Source organism: Sturnira hondurensis, unplaced genomic scaffold (assembly GCF_014824575.4).
Source record: "Sturnira hondurensis isolate 20B ecotype Veracruz unplaced genomic scaffold, ASM1482457v3 Scaffold0013299, whole genome shotgun sequence".
Lineage (NCBI taxonomy): Eukaryota > Metazoa > Chordata > Mammalia > Chiroptera > Phyllostomidae > Sturnira > Sturnira hondurensis.
The window spans coordinates 8,076,431-8,093,348 of record NW_028085930.1 but is presented as its reverse complement, the minus strand read 5'-3'; the positions used below and the strand labels follow the sequence as shown (position 1 = coordinate 8,093,348).

General features: G+C 37.0%; 1 protein-coding gene across 5 annotated transcripts in view; it reads left to right on the top strand.

Annotated features, from left to right (window-relative positions):
* ATP2C1 (ATPase secretory pathway Ca2+ transporting 1) overlaps window positions 1-16,918 on the top strand; it is a 136,154-nt gene that overhangs the window by 90,497 nt on the left and 28,739 nt on the right. For all 5 annotated transcript variants that reach the window (XM_037061289.1, XM_037061290.1, XM_037061293.1 and 2 more), the window contains 8 exons: window positions 724-848; window positions 1,684-1,781; window positions 4,267-4,362; window positions 4,452-4,541; window positions 7,098-7,202; window positions 11,573-11,729; window positions 15,207-15,377; window positions 16,395-16,492. In XM_037061289.1, coding sequence (XP_036917184.1) covers window positions 724-848; window positions 1,684-1,781; window positions 4,267-4,362; window positions 4,452-4,541; window positions 7,098-7,202; window positions 11,573-11,729; window positions 15,207-15,377; window positions 16,395-16,492 — 940 coding nt within the window. The remainder of the gene's footprint in view (window positions 1-723; window positions 849-1,683; window positions 1,782-4,266; window positions 4,363-4,451; window positions 4,542-7,097; window positions 7,203-11,572; window positions 11,730-15,206; window positions 15,378-16,394; window positions 16,493-16,918) is intronic.

Here is a 16,918-nt window from a genome sequence, read left to right as displayed (position 1 = left end):
CTTTTAAAAAAATTATGAATCCAAATTTATTGAATTTAATTTCTCATTTGCATTTTGTTATTGAGGAGGTAAAATACCTTAAAATACTGACTAAAAAAAGTATATGGGTTTATATTTAGATACCCTTAAAATATTCTAGAAAATGTATTATATAAAGCTAATATTGAGTAGGTTTGAAGAAATCAATTCTCAAGGTTTTCAGGGTTCATCCATTTTGAGCATATATCAGTATTTCATTCCTTCTATGACTGCATAATACTCCATTGTGTGGATGAGTAATACTCCATTGTATGGATCTACCACAATTTGCCATTCATCATTTGATGGGTGTTTGGCCTGGTTCCAAGCTTTCTGGCTATTGTGAATAGTGCTGCTGTGAGCATTACTGTACATGTTTTGTCTGAACATCTGTTACTGTCACCTGTCTCTGTAGATGAGGAACCTTAAACTACAGATATGGAGTAATAATAGTTCAGGGTCACACAGGTAAAATCAGTGGAGCTAGCAGTACAACTAAGCAGTCTGATGTCAGAACCTATGTTCTTTACTGCTTAACCCGACAGCTAGTAGATGTCTAGTGCATGTTAACTTCCCTTTCCTTGTCACACCACTTTTGGTGTTGACAGTATTAATTTTGCAGTTATTTTTAGCTGCTATTTAAGTAACAGTTGAAATTATTGCTGTGGTTACTATGTAACTTAAACTTCAATACATTGGTTGCAGTTTGGCTGTAGCAGCAATTCCTGAAGGTCTTCCCATTGTGGTCACGGTGACTCTGGCCCTTGGTGTTATGCGAATGGTGAAGAAAAGGGCCATTGTGAAAAAACTGCCTATAGTTGAAACTCTGGGTAAGTCTGTGGAAAGAGCCTACTTATACAAAAATGTGTTATATACTAATAGTGAATTATCTTTGGATTTTATAATTTTTTGTCTTAATAATTTTGCTTAGTGATGTTTGGCTTGTGGCAATGTGAGTATGATTTTAACAACCAACAAAGGTAGTTAAAAATGCATACCATTCTGGACAGGGGACTCACAGACATCATGGAGTGTTCTAATTCTTAAAATGTTTAAAAAATCTATATAACAAATGAAATTTTAATAGAATTCTTTTGATACCTCAATAAATGTAATTGGTAATTATAGATCCTGAAATGTCATACCTAAGTGGAATTTGCTAAGAACAATAAATATACAATAGTTACATTGCTATAACAACTTCATATGTGATACAAAAATTGCTATAACTTCATGTATGCTATGAAACTTAATTTTTTTCAAATGTAGACATCCAAAATTGTTGGATTTAGTTTCTCATTTGCATTTTATTATTGAGAAGGTAAAATACCTTAAAATACTGATAAAAAATTTATATGGATTTATACTTAGGCACCCTTAAAACTTTCAAGAAATGTATTATATAAAGCTAATATCAAGTTGCTTTGAAGAAATCAATTGTAAATAAGTAAGAAAAATCCAGCATTTATAATTAATTGCATAAACTACCTTATGATAAAGCAAATGTTATGAATGTCAGCAATTTAAAATTATCAGTGAGCTTGATTTGTATAAAATTTAGAGAAGCAAGGCAGGCTTCTGTAGGATGATGCTGATTTGTTTTCAATGAACTTGAACTTGTATTTTTCATTGACTTTTAGTGACACATAATGATTTATTCTTTAGGCTGCTGTAATGTCATTTGCTCAGATAAAACTGGAACGCTGACGAAGAATGAAATGACTGTTACTCACATATTTACTTCAGATGGTCTACATGCTGAGGTACTCTGTAGATTGATTTAACAACAGTATTTCTTTGTTAAGACACTTGGTGTTTAACATTATTAACTATTCCGGAGACTTACCTTTAAAATGGCTATAACATTAGTTAGCAGCAGAGCTTTCTCTTTCCAAAGTGATTCTACCAAGTCTTGTTTTACTCCACTTGTATAGTCCTAACATTGAATTCTGCTTGATACTCTTTTCTTTTTTTAAGATTTTATTTTTAAAGAGAGGAAAGCAAGGGGTAAGGAGAGGGAGAAACATCAATGTGTAAGAGAAAAATATCCATCTATCAGGTGCCTCCCATATCGGGGATTTTACCTGCAACCTGAGTAGGTGCCCTGATCCAGGATCAAACCCATAGCCTTTTGGTGCATGGGACGATACTCCAACCAACTGAGCCAGGGCAAGCCCATAATTTTATGAAGGTCTGTCTGGAAAAAGTCCAGCCATTGTTAATATAATGAGATTGGTTTGCATGAGATCAGTGTAACCTTGCAGCCAAGGAGAGTGGACTGGAATGTGCATGCATGAACAATGCTGTTCACTTACTAGTCGGTGGGGATAGTAGACGCCACAGAGGGAGCTTGTGTACTCTGTGGCTGTTGCATTCAAAATGAGTGAGTGGAGCAATGAAACTGTATCAAAATTTGCATTAAACCTGAACATTCCTCTGGGGAAACTATTTGGATGATTCAGAACGCATTTGGGGACAATGCAATAGGGGCAGCATGAACAAAAACGTGGCACAAATGCTTCAAAGATGGTCAAGAATCCATTGGAAGTGATCTGCATTCTGAGAATGTTCAGTGTGTCTGGGCTACAATCAGCAAAGATTCCCAGCTGACAGTGTGAGAACTAGAAGCCAATCTGGGGATTCCAAAAACTACTCTGTCTGAGATTTTGACACAGGATCTTGGCATGAAACCTGTTGTGGCAACATTTGTTTCCCAGCTTCTGCTACCAGAGCAGAAGAAACATCGTGCTGTAGTTGCTAATAATTTGAATCAAACTGCTGCTAATGAACCAGATTTCCTCAAGGTCATAACAGGAGATTAATCACGGGCCTATGGCTATGACCTGGAAATGAAGGCCCAGTTGTCTCAGTGGAAATTGCCTGGATCTGCACACCCAAAGAAGGTGTGGTAAAGTCAGAAAAAGATCAAGACCATGTTGACTGTGTTTTTGATTGGGAAGGTGTTATCTGACGCAAGTATGCCCCTCCAGGCCAAACAATAAGGAGTACTACCTCAGTGTTCTTCATTGGTCGAGAGATGTAATAGAAGGCAAAAGGCCGCAGCCATGTGCAACTGGTGATTGTCAGCTTGGTCATGACAACATGCCCGTTCAGGCATCATGTCTTATGCTGAGGATTTTGGCGAAACATCAAATTGCCCAGGTGACTCAGCCCCCCAAAACCCATATTTGGCACCTTGTGACTTTTGGCTTTTCCCAAAACTAAAATCACCTTTGAAAAGAAAGAGATTTCAGACTGTAGGTGAGGTTCAGGAAAATATATGATGAGGCAGTTCATAGCAATGCCAAAAAGTGATCTTGCAGAATGTTTTGAACAGTGGAAAAGACACACTGGGAGAACTGTATGAGGTTCTAAGTTTCCTGCTTTGAAGGGGACTGAGGTATCATTGTCCTCTATACAGTGTTTCATTTATCTTGGATCTTCTTCAATAAATGTCTCTATTTTTCATCTTCCATGGATGGATACTTTCTGGACAGACCTTGTAAATGTAAGGCATTAACCATTTGTTAATTTCTCTCTTAATTGTCTTATTTTTATTGTAAATTAAATTTTTGTTTGGCTTGGTTTGTTCTAGCCATCTGGGATAAGTATCTGGCTTGTCTCAACCTCTGATTTTTAAAGCTGGTTTGTAATATGCTGTTAAAGTAGCTTGTAATTGCTGGGATAAATCACTTACTGTCTCTGAGCCTGCATATTTGCAAAAACAATTGTGCTTTTGTCTATATTACAAGCTTGTCATAAATGTTAGATGTGGCAGTGGATTTGAAATCTTTGCATATTGTATTATATTAATATAATGTTTTATAAATTTAAGCTCACTTATGTATAAAGATTTTCATGGTTTATAGGTATTTTATACTATATTATAAAGTAGGTATATTATATATAGTAGGTATATCATATAGTATATTATATAGTAGGTATAAGAAACAAAAGATTATATTATGTTAATAATTATATTCTACTTATGATATACTATACATTATTGTAATTATTAACTGTAATTAATTATTATTATAATTAAATTTGTATCACTATGGTAAAAATTAGAATTTATATTTCCTTAACTATTAAATATTCTCTTCTACAAATTTCACTACTTATGTATTCATGCTAAAAATGTCATGATATATAAAATGAAATGAATACAACTCATCATAGATTTTGGTTTTCCTAAGTATTGTCACTATTTACTGGTTATGTTATTGGCCCTACTTTATTTCTTAGGTCACTGGAGTGGGCTACAATCCATTTGGAGAAGTAATTGTTGATGGTGATGTTGTTCATGGATTTTATAATTCAGCTGTTAGCAGAATTGTTGAGGTAAATGCTTTATTATCTAAGAAGGTACCATTCTTCGTAATGACGTAGGACACAGTGAAGAGTTCACAGTTTATGTGTATTTCTCTTAGGCGGGCTGTGTGTGCAATGATGCTGTCATTAGAAACAACACTCTAATGGGGAAGCCAACAGAAGGAGCCTTAATTGCTCTAGCAATGAAGGTATGTGCCTGATCTCTCTTCTTCAACATGTACAACATCACCCTTAACGAGAATGTGAGTCCATCAGTTTCAGTTTTACTGGTTTTAGGTATGTTGTTTTTGCTGCCTTTTGGGAATCAATTTCAGTCTTCCTGGAAATACAGAGCACAAAGCTTTTTCAGTGTCACTTTATCTCTTATATGCAAGAAACAAAGTGATGACCAGTATGAAAGAAGAAATGTTTTTGTCTTCCATAATTGTTAGAGTTTTGTATGAAAAACGTTATGTGTGTTATTGCTGGTAAATACTTTCAAATGAGTAAAAGGCAACATTCTATTATTTCCATGTGAGGATATTAAGGACATCCTGAGAAACCAGCATTTCTTTTTTCAGTCTTCTATTTTTCTCATTATCAATTTATTAAAATGAATCTAGAGTTAGAATTTGTGTTAGGGAAGTGGAGTGCTCTTCTCAGTAACCCTTTTATGTGTTTCAGTTGATCCATTCTCCTAAGTCCTATATTTGATTAAATAAGAAACCTGAAAGTCTAATCTGTCACTCCCAAACAAAGATAAAATTCCTACTTTAAAAAAATATTTATTTATTTTTAGAGGGGGTAGAAGGGAGAAAGAAAGATAAGTAGAGAAATATTTATGGGTTGCCTCTCACTTGCCCCCTGGCCTGCAACCCAGGCATGTGCCCTGACTGGGAATTGGACTGGTGACCTTTTAGTTCTTAGGCCAGTGCTCAATCCACTGAGCCACACACCAGGCAGAGCTAAAATTCCTATTTCTCTTAGAGGTCTTAGAAAACTTTGAGACTTTAGTGAAACAGAATGTGCCTCTAAACAAAGTTGCTTGCATTGAGATCCAATGTTGGTTATTATAACCAATGTTGGTTATTATAACGCTTAATTTGAAAAATAAAATTGATATTTTTAGAATATGTTTTTAATAGACAGTAATATTTTATCATGTATTCTCCTTTTAGATAGAATATCATAGTATAGCTTTTTAAAAGTTATTCAAAAGTTGAATTTGTTCATAAGTATTATTGTATTATATATAACAGGATATTCAAAAGTTGAATATGTTGACAGAATTTACTGTGTTATATTTAACTTAATCTCTTTGAGAGATAAAGAATGTGAACCCATTTTTTTATGTGTGGGGGCCTCACATTTTAGGTAGGACGCTAACACTGATGTGCTTGGAACAAATACAAGGCAGACCAAGGTAGTAGAGAGTTAAGTCTTAAACATTGAGCTACACATAAGAAAAGTGCAAATTCAGACTTGGGACCTGGGCTTTGGAGGATATAAAGGGTTTATTATTATTATTTTTTAAGATTTTATTTATTTTTAGAGAGAGGGAAAGGGTGGGAGAAAGGAAGAGAAACATCTATGTGAGAAAGAAATGCCAGTTGGCTGCCTCTTGCACATGCCCCAACAGGGGATCAGGCCTGCAACCCAGGCATGTGCCCTGACCTGAAATTGAATAGGCGACCTTTTGCTTTGCTGGTGACACCCACCCCGCTGAGCCACACCAGTCAGGGTGATAGGAAGGGTTTTGATAGTAGGCAAACCTGGGAAAGAGTAGTAATAAGACATAGGGGAATACATAAGCCTAGAATGGATAGTGGCTTTTGAATTGATTAATGTGGATGAAGTGGAAGGAGTTTGAGTAGCCCAGAGGACTGCTAAATAGACTGTGTGGTTAGTTTCTGGAGGACCTTTGAAAACAAGGAAGAAGAGTCTCAACGTGTTTCAGTCAACAACCAAAAGTCAACAAAAGTAACGAACTAGGTTTTTGAGTAGTATAAAAAGTATTTTTGAACCCTGGCTGGTGTAGCTCAGTGGATTGAGTGCAGGCCTTCAAACCAAAAGATCGTGGTTCGATTCCAGGGCACATGCCTGGGTTGCAGGCCAGTTCCCAATAGGGGACTCATGAGAGGCAACCATACATTGATATTTCTCTCCCTCTCTCCTTCCCTTCCCCTCTAAAGATAAATAAATAAGATCTTAAAAACAAGAAAAAGAAAAAAGTGTTTTTGAATATTTGGAGGAAAATGCAACAGGGTATTGGGAGGGTGAATAACTACATGACATTTGTAGTAGTCAGAGTATCTAGTGGTAGGGTGAGAATGTAAGGGAGTAGAATGGTAGCAACAGCCAATTAAAAGTTAAATCCCTGAGAAATGAATTGAATCTAGATTTCTATTCACTGTAAAAGTAAATGCTCAGTATGTGTTGGGTAGCTTTGTTTAGTTGTATCCTGCTTCTGTTCAGAATTTGAGTCAGAGGTTTTAAAATAATCAGTGTTGAAAACCTAGTGTGTATATAGCCCAGGTAGCATGCCTCAGAGTGAATCTAAACACCCAGACTTTCATGATGAACATGTATGCTGCTATTCAGAGGTATGTGGTATATGTAAATGGGGTACAGCTACTCTGTTGCTGTTATTTGAAAAATAATCCAGGGTATCTTGACCTAGCCTAGCTATACGTTCTGACCTTTGTTTTTTTAAAGGAAGAAATAGTCACATGTTGGTGAGTTAACTCTCTTTTTGTGCTATGTAGATGGGTCTTGATGGACTTCAACAGGACTATATCAGAAAAGCTGAATATCCTTTTAGCTCTGAGCAAAAGTGGATGGCTGTTAAGTGTGTACACCGAACACAGCAGGTATTCTTCCATTTAAAGAATAGTAATCTTGTTTAACATAGGTGACTATTTTCATTTATTGTCTGTCCACCTTTAGAGTTATACAATCTTTGAGCATAACAAAGATCTATTGCCTTAAAGTGTGCATAATTCATAGTAGATGCATCCCTTGTTATTCTCACATTCTCTTTGACTTCATGCATAGATATATCCAATTATGCTGTGTGAGCAAATAACTTAAATGAGGTGGAGCCTGGTCTCAGTTTTTTAGAGCTTGTGACAGATTCTTTCAACCTGTATTTTGTCCTTGATGACAGATTATTACAGGTTTCTGCAGACTATTGTCTGTGCTCTTTCACGGAAGGAATGTGTTATCTTCAAAACAAACAAAATCACATTGTTTTGTGCATCACACGTGTATATTTCATATTATTTGATCCAGCTTGTGAAGTGGTAAAATGACATGCACTGATATTTCAGGCCACTACTACTTTGTGATTGGGTGCTTTAGAAATTTTTACAATTTTTACGAGTTGTAGTAAGAGTTCTTATTTATCTCCAGTGTATAGTCATATCATTCATAGTTGCTTTTTACAACTTGATGCTTAGACGTGGACTTTGCCTTCAAAAATATGTATTTGTTATTTTTACATTTCCTTTTTTAGGAGTTAATAATTAGTATTTTCACCTGTAGGCAAATATTTTGAAACCAATTAGACCTTGTAACATGAAACTTTCAAAAATTGCATTTGAGTAATAAAATTTTCAGATGATGTCCCTTGGCCATCAGTTATATAGCAAGCATACATATGTGAATTTATTTGTAAGATCTCTTCTCTAACATTTTGCATACTATCACACAATACTTCAAGATGCTGTAGCTCATGTAAAGTTTAATGATTTGACTTCAGTGGTTTTTAATCCAGCCTCATCTAAGTTACACACTGAAAACTGTACTTTGAATCATCCCAGTTGTGAAAGTGGCAGGATATGAATTTGTGTGGTCATTCTTCCCATATGAAGTTTTTCCATAAAAACAATCAACCAGTGTAACTAATAAAACCCAAACCACTGATTTGACTCAGGATCTACAAGAGGTCAGCCTGACACAGATAAGGCAAAGTTATCACTTTAAAAACAACCTTAGTGGCTCTCAAATAGTTTGTCTTCAGAGGACTTTCATTTGAACTTGACAGTATACATTTCTCTCTGTTCTTTTCCTGGAATCTGCATAAACAACAGCCAATGGATAAAAGATACAAATGTAAAACGAGGAAGTATGGGAAAGACTCAGGGTGACCAGGTATCTTTTAAGGCAGAGACTAAGGTGTAAGGCTAAAAATGAGATCAGATTGAAATTCTGAATAAGGAACCAATAGAACTCCTCCAGGTGCCATTTCTGTTTTTTGAGGTTATACCTTTAGTCCAGTAGAATATCAGAAATCTCATCTAGGGGACAAGAGTAGGGGGTAGAATTAAATTGGTTTAAGATTGTAGAAAAGGTGAGATTAGGGGGTAGCCATTGTCCTGAAGGGCAAGCCCTCAGGCCCTAACTCTACTTTCCTAGAATGCCTGCAAGTATCTCCATTCTAAATTGGGAGGTGGGATTCCAACACTGCAGAGTAATCCTAACTAAACTCTTTGTTCATTGGTGGAATTTATCTAATCTTGGGCTTCATGTAATCAACCTACAGCCTCAGGTTGTTAAGTTGCCATTCAGTACCCTCGGAGTTTCTAGACCTTTCATTGATTCAGTCATAAATGTAAGTGGGCGGTCTGGGACTGCTAGATATTTGGGGGAAAGTCTTCATTTTAAAAGACACGGACCAAACCAGCGGAGAAAGAGGTCCCAGAGAAACAAGGATAATGCCAGATGCTTAAGTAAATTTTCAAAGACCATAAAATGGCATCAAAATGCTTTACATAGAAAGTCTTTCAAATAAAGTCAAGGAATCCATCAGAAAATAGAACAAAAATTCAAAGAGGTGAACAAAATAAAGGATAAGGTACAAAAATTAGAATATAAGTATAGGAGATCCAACATTCATCTGATAGTGGTAACAGGAAGAAAACAGAAAATGGGAAGATTTTAACAAATAGCACCAGAAAATTTTTCAAAGGAAGGACCTCAGCTTCTAGAATAAAATTGTCTGTCTTAGGGAGGAGATTGTACACCCAGGAGAACATCCTGAGGCTGAAAATCTTTCTTCGTAGGTTGAGGGCCGTGAAAGACCTAAGAAGGAGACTGGTCACTGCAGTCTCGTAATTAATGGACTTTTTAAAGGGAATCTTACATAGGAGGGTCTTGGGCAGTTGAAAGACAAAATGACAGATGCCAAAGAATTAAATAGGGTAAAGGAGAGGATAGTTGTGGGTACTAGTGTGTGAATGCTTCTAGGTACGAGAAATTATTTTGCATTCTTGGCCAGGCCAGGACAATAGCCCGTTGTTACAGCAACTAGCACGCAGTGGGAGGTGGGGAAGGTTACTGGTTTTTGTCAGAATGAACATTGGGTATGATCATTATGTCTCTAAGTGGGGTTTGGAGAAAGCAATCTCCCCTTTCTGGCCCAGGTCCAGCTCATGGGTCAGGCAAAAATCACATCTTGGAAGCCTCTCCTCCTTCAGGGGCAAAAAAAAAAAAAAAAAAAATCAAATTTGAGATTCTTAGTGTGAATTCTAAATGTTTCCAGAGGTTTTGGGGTGGGTAGGAGGCCAGGGAGGGCGAGATCACATATATAAAGGTTTAAGAATTTAAGTTGCTTCTTTGGACTTCAAATACAACATTGGATAGTGGAGGCTGGAAGATAAAGAAGAAAGCATTCAAATTGAGAGGAAATTTATTCCTAAATGAACTAAAAAATGTGGGGATGGGATAAAATGGATATGCCACACATCTTTTCTTGGGAAGATATTGATGGACATGTGAGTCCAGGATAAGACAATAAACTAAAGGAAAGGAAGACATACAGAGCACACAGTGAGTTCTAACCAGGACAGGGGTGGAAAGAATCTCCGGGATAAGGGGCGAGGGAGTTCTCATATGCCAGTCATGCAGCAGGCCTAGCAACCAGGTTTCTCAGGTTAGAGGAGGGCGGGAGAATGCGACTCAAGGAGGACTTTCAGTAATAGTTTGGCAGTAATAGTTTACCTGCTCACTGGATCAGGTGAAAAATGTCATTTAGCAGGGCTTATAATTATGTGGAAGAATTTCGGAATAATACGTAATAAGTATAAAGAAAACCAAGCAAATAAAAAAGGGGGCAGTTACTAATTTTCTAAAAAATGAAGCTTGAACAGGAAAATAAATATGTTTGACTTATATACACCATGAAAACATCATCATGCCTTTCTGCTGCCTCCCTACCCTGTAATATCTGTTCACTAGTTATTTGGGGACTCAGGCAGATGGACGCTCCGTCTCAGTGTGATCATACACTGTAATAAGAGGTTGCGGAAGAACACGTTATGCTCTGGTTCCTAAATTTCCATTTGGAAGTGACACAGGTACTGCCCGTATTTATTGATCAGAAAAGTACACCTGACTTCCAAGTGATAGGTAGGGACAAGGAAACACATTCCTACTCTCGGCCACAGGGAGAGCTGGGATGTGTGTGAACTGTTCTAGTGACTAGCACTTCATCCGACAGTGAGGAGTGGTAAAGGAAGCAGAATACTGATGAATTTTGCTTTAACTATATTATAATGGTATGGAGAGGAGGACTAGGTAGTGGGGTGGTCAGACTATCACCTGTCACAACGGACAGTATATAAAATTGATAAGCAAAAGAGTAACAGTACAACATATTTAAAAACACTGAGATAAATACCAAGGAAAACGTGTATGTCTATAAAGTTTAAAATTGGCTTGCCTTTTTGGGGTATGACTAGAGGCAAGAAGGTTTGGGCAGGGGACTGTGCTTCTTCACTGTAAGCTTTTGTATATTTATGATGATGAAAAAATAGACAATCTGATAAAACTCGATTATAAGGTGGTTGTGAGAATTAAGTGGAATCTCACACACATATATACACATACAATAACAGCCAATGGAAGGCTTGCACCATTGTGGGCTGATGTAATTAGATCTCTTTCCTATTAAGTTGTGAGCTTCTCTTCAAATCTTAGGTGCTTCATCTGGGGTGTAGTGTAGCACTGTCTGCAATGTGTGGGTGTGAGGGTAGAGAGTAGATGCCTTTTTTCACATAGGATGCAGAAAACCCCCAGATGCGAGCTTTTAATCTTTAGAGTTCAAGTGCCACTCCAAGTGTTCGTCTTGAGTAACTTCCCTGAGGATTATGAGAAATGAATGCCACTGGCTTTTGGATTCCAATGGCAGATATGTATAAGTTGAAATTAATTTGAACTTATTTGCTATGCTTTTTCTTAGGATGGACCAGAGATTTGTTTTATGAAGGGTGCTTATGAACAGGTGATTAAGTATTGTACTACGTACCATAGCAAAGGGCAGACTTTGACACTCACCCAGCAGCAGAGAGATCTATACCAACAAGAGAAGGCACAAATGGGCTCAGCAGGGCTCAGAGGTAAGGTTGCTTCAGCCTAGTCCCCAAGGTTGGAAAGGTAATGCTGCCCGTTAACTGCAGATGAATTCATACTTCATCACATCTGAGCTGTCCAGCTGTAGTCCAGGCTTTGTAGAACCCTACCATTTCTGAAGCGTAATGTTTTAACTGGTCCCTGAAACCTGGAAAAATTGGAATATAGCAGAATATGCGATCTGTAGTTCTTAGAGACCTGCAGTGATCTCTGTGACGATGACAGAAATTGTTTATCTTATAAGAAGGGAGATGGATGGAGGTCAAATGATGTCACTCCTTCCTTATTTCATTACTTATTTGTTCATAAGTCTAAAATACTTTCTAAAATACTGAAGTCTTAAGCCTCTAATGTGGCATTTAAGCTGAGGTGACTGCTTACTAGTTCCTCATCTGCTTCCTTCCCTCGGCATTTACCAGAGGTAGAGAAATGCCCAGATCCTTCTGGTGTGCGTGTTCCCAACCAAACGTGACAGAGCGAGAGTGTCCGCTTCTCTCAGGGGCACCATGTGTAGGATCCAGGAGTCGGGGTTGGGGCCGTACTTGGCTCTTACCTTCTGAGTAGTCATCTGCCTTACGGGATACACACACACGCACACACACACACACTCTCTCTCTTCTGTAGTCTCTCTCAAGGAAACTGGAAGAGTTGGCTTCCTTAATTTTATTACTTTTTACAAAATGGAAGCCAAGCACTACAAGTTATGTAAAAAATCTTCCTACTCATGGTTCACTTAAGCAAGGGCTTTCTCTGTGTGTAAAACATTTGTATAGATTTATAGACTTTCTGATTTACAGGTTTAGAGAGGCATTCTGTGGCTTTACTTGAGGGCAGAGTTTTGTTATTCTTAGCTCACAGCAAGAGGGTTTCAGAGTTGGCTTGGATATAGAGACCTTGAAGAAATCCTAAAGGTCTAGCATGTGCTTCTTGTGTTCCTTCATTTTTAGAGCAGGGATTTCACGATATATTTTTTTTATTCTCTTTTCATCTGGAGGAATGTGGAGGTTTGCGTATATGTGGTTTGACGTTGCACTATTGTGCAATAGACCGGAGTTGGTAGAGGAGAGTCTTCGTTTCACAGGGGCTTTGGAAAACATTCTGGGCATTGTCTCCTATGTTTCCCGCTTCCTCTGCTTGTGCTCCATTTTCTTGTTCCCTCTGAAATTACGGTAATGAAGAAGAGAAAGACTTCAAATTTAATTTGATACGTACTTAGTGTTGCATCTTAGAAATAGTTTTTTAAAGTATATATGGTTTGACATTTTGAAATTGTTTGAAAAACAAACAATATGTTTGTTTTTATGTTTTAGTTTAAAGACCCTCCGCATGAAAAAAGTGTAAACAGTTCTTAACCGTGTCCCAAACAGTAGCAGTAGATCTGCATTTGTTCTAAAGAAGCAAGTGAATAAATATAGGATACAACCTCTAGGCTAATACCACCCCTCCATTGAGAGTTCAAGTGTTGATCACCCTTTTAGGATTTGCTGACACAAACTGGTGCTGTCCTCTTCTGTTACTAACTGCCTCCATCCCAACAGCAGGGACTGTCAAGGTGAAGTCATATACCTAACTGCTGATGTAGATGAAAGGCCCATCTATTGCACATAAATAGTTAGGTACAAGGTCTGTCCGGCAAAAGTCCAGCCATTGTTAACGTAACAAGAATGGTTTGTGCCACATCGGTGTAACCTGGCAGCCAAGGACAGTGGACTGAGATGTGCATGCGTGAACAGTGATGACTTCACTATACCTAGTCAGTGGGTGTGGTAGATGCCATTGAGTGAGCTTGTGTACTGTGTGGCCGTCACATTCAAAGTGAATGAGTATAACAACAAATCTGCATTAAAATTTGCATTAAGCTTGAGCATTCCTCCACGGAAACTATTCAGATGATTCAGAAGGATTTTGGGGATGATGCAATGAATGCAGCGCAAATGAAAGTGTGGCACAAACACTTCAAAGATGATTGAGAATCTGTGGAAAGTGATCCACATTCTGGAAGGCCTGCAACAAGCAGAACAGCTGAGAATGTTGAACGTGTACGGGCTGCAGTCAACAAAGATCGATGACTGACAGTGCGAGAACTAGAACCAGAAGCTGATCTGAGGATTCCCAAAACTACTGTGTCTGAGATTTTGACACAGGGTCTTGGCATGGAGTATGTCATGGCAAAGTTTGCTCCATGGCTTCTGCTACCAGAGCAGAAGGATCATCATGCTGCATCTGGGAGAGAGCTGTGCGAGGTCCCAAGGGGCCTAACTCGAAGGGGACTGAGATGACCTTGTCCTACATACAGTTTCTTGTGTCTTGTATCTTCTTCAATAAGTGTCTCTCTTCATAGTATGTGGCTGGGTACTTTCTGGAAGGACTGCATATATGACTCTCAATACTGGAAAAGTGGACGTTTTTGATTCTAACCTAGGTTTTCCAAATATATCTAATCTTCCATATATTCTGCTTGAGTAAGAGTGGATATTTCCTGTGATCTCACTGGGACTTCTAAGTTTCTCCATGGGATTCATATGTTTAGTTGGTGTGTTTTTGTGTGTGTGTGTGCTTTCTTTGATAAGTTCTTCAGTCTAATAGTATACCAGGTAGAGACACATCCCTTTGGCTGATAAGGTAGTTACAAGGGGTTCCAGAATTCTGAGAACAAACCAAGTGATATTTGGCAATGAATAGTACTTTGTACTATCTCTTAAGTGCCCAAGGATGTCAAAAGCTAACTGTAAATAATGGTAGGGTTTGGGACAACTGTATTAGAGCAACAAGGAAAAAAATATATATGTACACCAAAAAAATGAAAAGCTAAAAAAAATAATGGCACCAGAGTTGCAATTAAGAAATACTTGTTAGTGTGATGGAAAAGATGAAGAAATGCAGACTCTTGTGTATGTTAGTGGTTTTGTAATCACCTTACAGTTAACTTTACCTCCTTGGTATGTGAAATTGTTACATGTTGTGTCTAGTTAATTGATACAGTCTTCTCTTCAAGCTGTTGACTTGTTAAAGAGACCTATAAACTGGAAAGCTGAAGATAACATTAGTAAAAGCCACTTTCAAAGATGTCTTGTTTAAAATTGACTTGACAGCTCAACACACCTATAGTTTTTCCAAATAATGAATTGTATTTTCTAAAGAGCCAGTAGTTTATATTGCAAGGAGCTGCATATAGTTACTATATGAAAACATTCTTTATTCATTTCTCACTTGCCTTCTCTTAACAGTTTTGTCTTATTCCTTTTAATTTGTAATACTTTAAAACAACCCTGTATCTATAACCATTCAAGTATGATGTCTTACCACATAATAATTTTGGTTTTTAAAGATTATTTAATAACCACAATGACATAATTTTAAGTGATTTATTTGAGAAGTGTTACTGTCTTTAGCTTTTGTCAAGTAAATTTTAAAGTTTTTGTGATTCACATTTTCTTTTTTGGATTTTATTATTATTTCCTAAGTTCTTGCCTTGGCTTCTGGACCTGAACTGGGACAACTGGCATTTCTGGGCCTGGTGGGAATCATTGATCCTCCCAGAACCGGTGTGAAAGAAGCTGTGACAACACTCATCGCCTCAGGAGTTTCGATAAAAATGATTACTGGAGACTCACAGGAGACTGCAGTTGCCATCGGTATTAGGCTGCCGCCGTTTGTTTTTGATAGTTTTTTAAAAAAAATTGCTGCAGTGCATGGTTTAGTGAGCCGTTAGACATGAAGTGTGTTTACATAATACTGAGATTGTGTGTATAATTGAAATTGATTCTTTTGTGTACTCATGTTCTGTATAAAATTGTGAGACAAAACTTAGTTTAGTTTAAAAAGTAATACTGTTTTTTAACTTCATAATCCACTATCCTGATGAATAAAAAGCACTAGATCATGAGTGTGAAAAGAAACAAGAAAATTAGTTTTTTCCTTTTAACTTAATATTTTGAAAGCAGAGTTGTACCTATTTTGAAAGGAAATAGCTATGTTTATGTTTCTGTTTCTCACCATATGTATGTCTGTGTTGTTTGAATGCCATTTATAATTACCTTAAAAAGTAAAGGGTTAAAAATGAACATGAAAGTTAATCTTTCCGAGCTGTATAATATACTTTAAGCAGTTTGCTAAAAGTTCATTATTTCTGATTTTATTAATATGGAGAGAGGTTGGGATGGGAGTTTCACACTTTATGTTATTAACGAAGAACGTTACTAGAGAAGTTTAACATGGTTGGGAGGATTATACTTTGAAAAACTTGCAACGTATATTTTCATATACATAGAACTACATGATTTACCGCATCAGCTATCATTTTATTTGACTTTGAATGCTTAAAATGCTCTTTGCTCTTCATTGCAGTTGAGCTGCTGAGCAGAACCTCATTGGTCCTGTTTCAGTGTTTGGGTTTGATAAGGGATTAAGTTGTGAAAACTCTTTATTCTTCAGTTTAAACAAAAATAAAAGAGTGACACAGAAAACCCCCTATGTCTGAAATTCAGATAGGTTTGTCTTACTAGTAGTTTGTCTGGCAGTCCCTTGATATAGAGGCATTTTATATTTAAAAGTGAGTGGATCACAAGTTACATCAACTGAGCATTATGTTGACTATCCTGTTGAACAAAACCAAATTTTTTAATTATGTTTTTTCTTCCATTTCACTTTAGCTAGTCGCCTGGGATTGTATTCAAAAACTTCCCAGTCAGTCTCAGGAGAAGAACTAGATGCAATGGATGTCCAGCAGCTTTCACAAATGCTCCCGAAGGTACTTGTAAACTAAAGCCTTTTAGATAAGAGGCCTCATATTACCATTTCTACTGCTATGAAAATGAAACTATTTATTTGAGAACAGTTAGGACATGACCACAAAATTTGTTGGTCCAAATCATGAAATGAAATCTTATCATTGCAATCGCAATCGTACTTATCATTGCGAGTATTTGTGATGCTATCGTTTTGACTGTCATTGCAAGTTTATTAATGTTAGCAAGAACCAGGTTTCACGAGAGGAGAGCACTGTATAGATTAGCAACGGTTGTTGGTTGTATTGTATTTATCAAGTACAGAATGGAGAGAAAGACCATTACTTTATACTTCTTAACCTTTTGTTCTATTTTAATTGTAGATGAATATATAGTACTTTTTTAAAACTGAAATATCATTTACATACAGTAAAATTCACCCTTTTTAA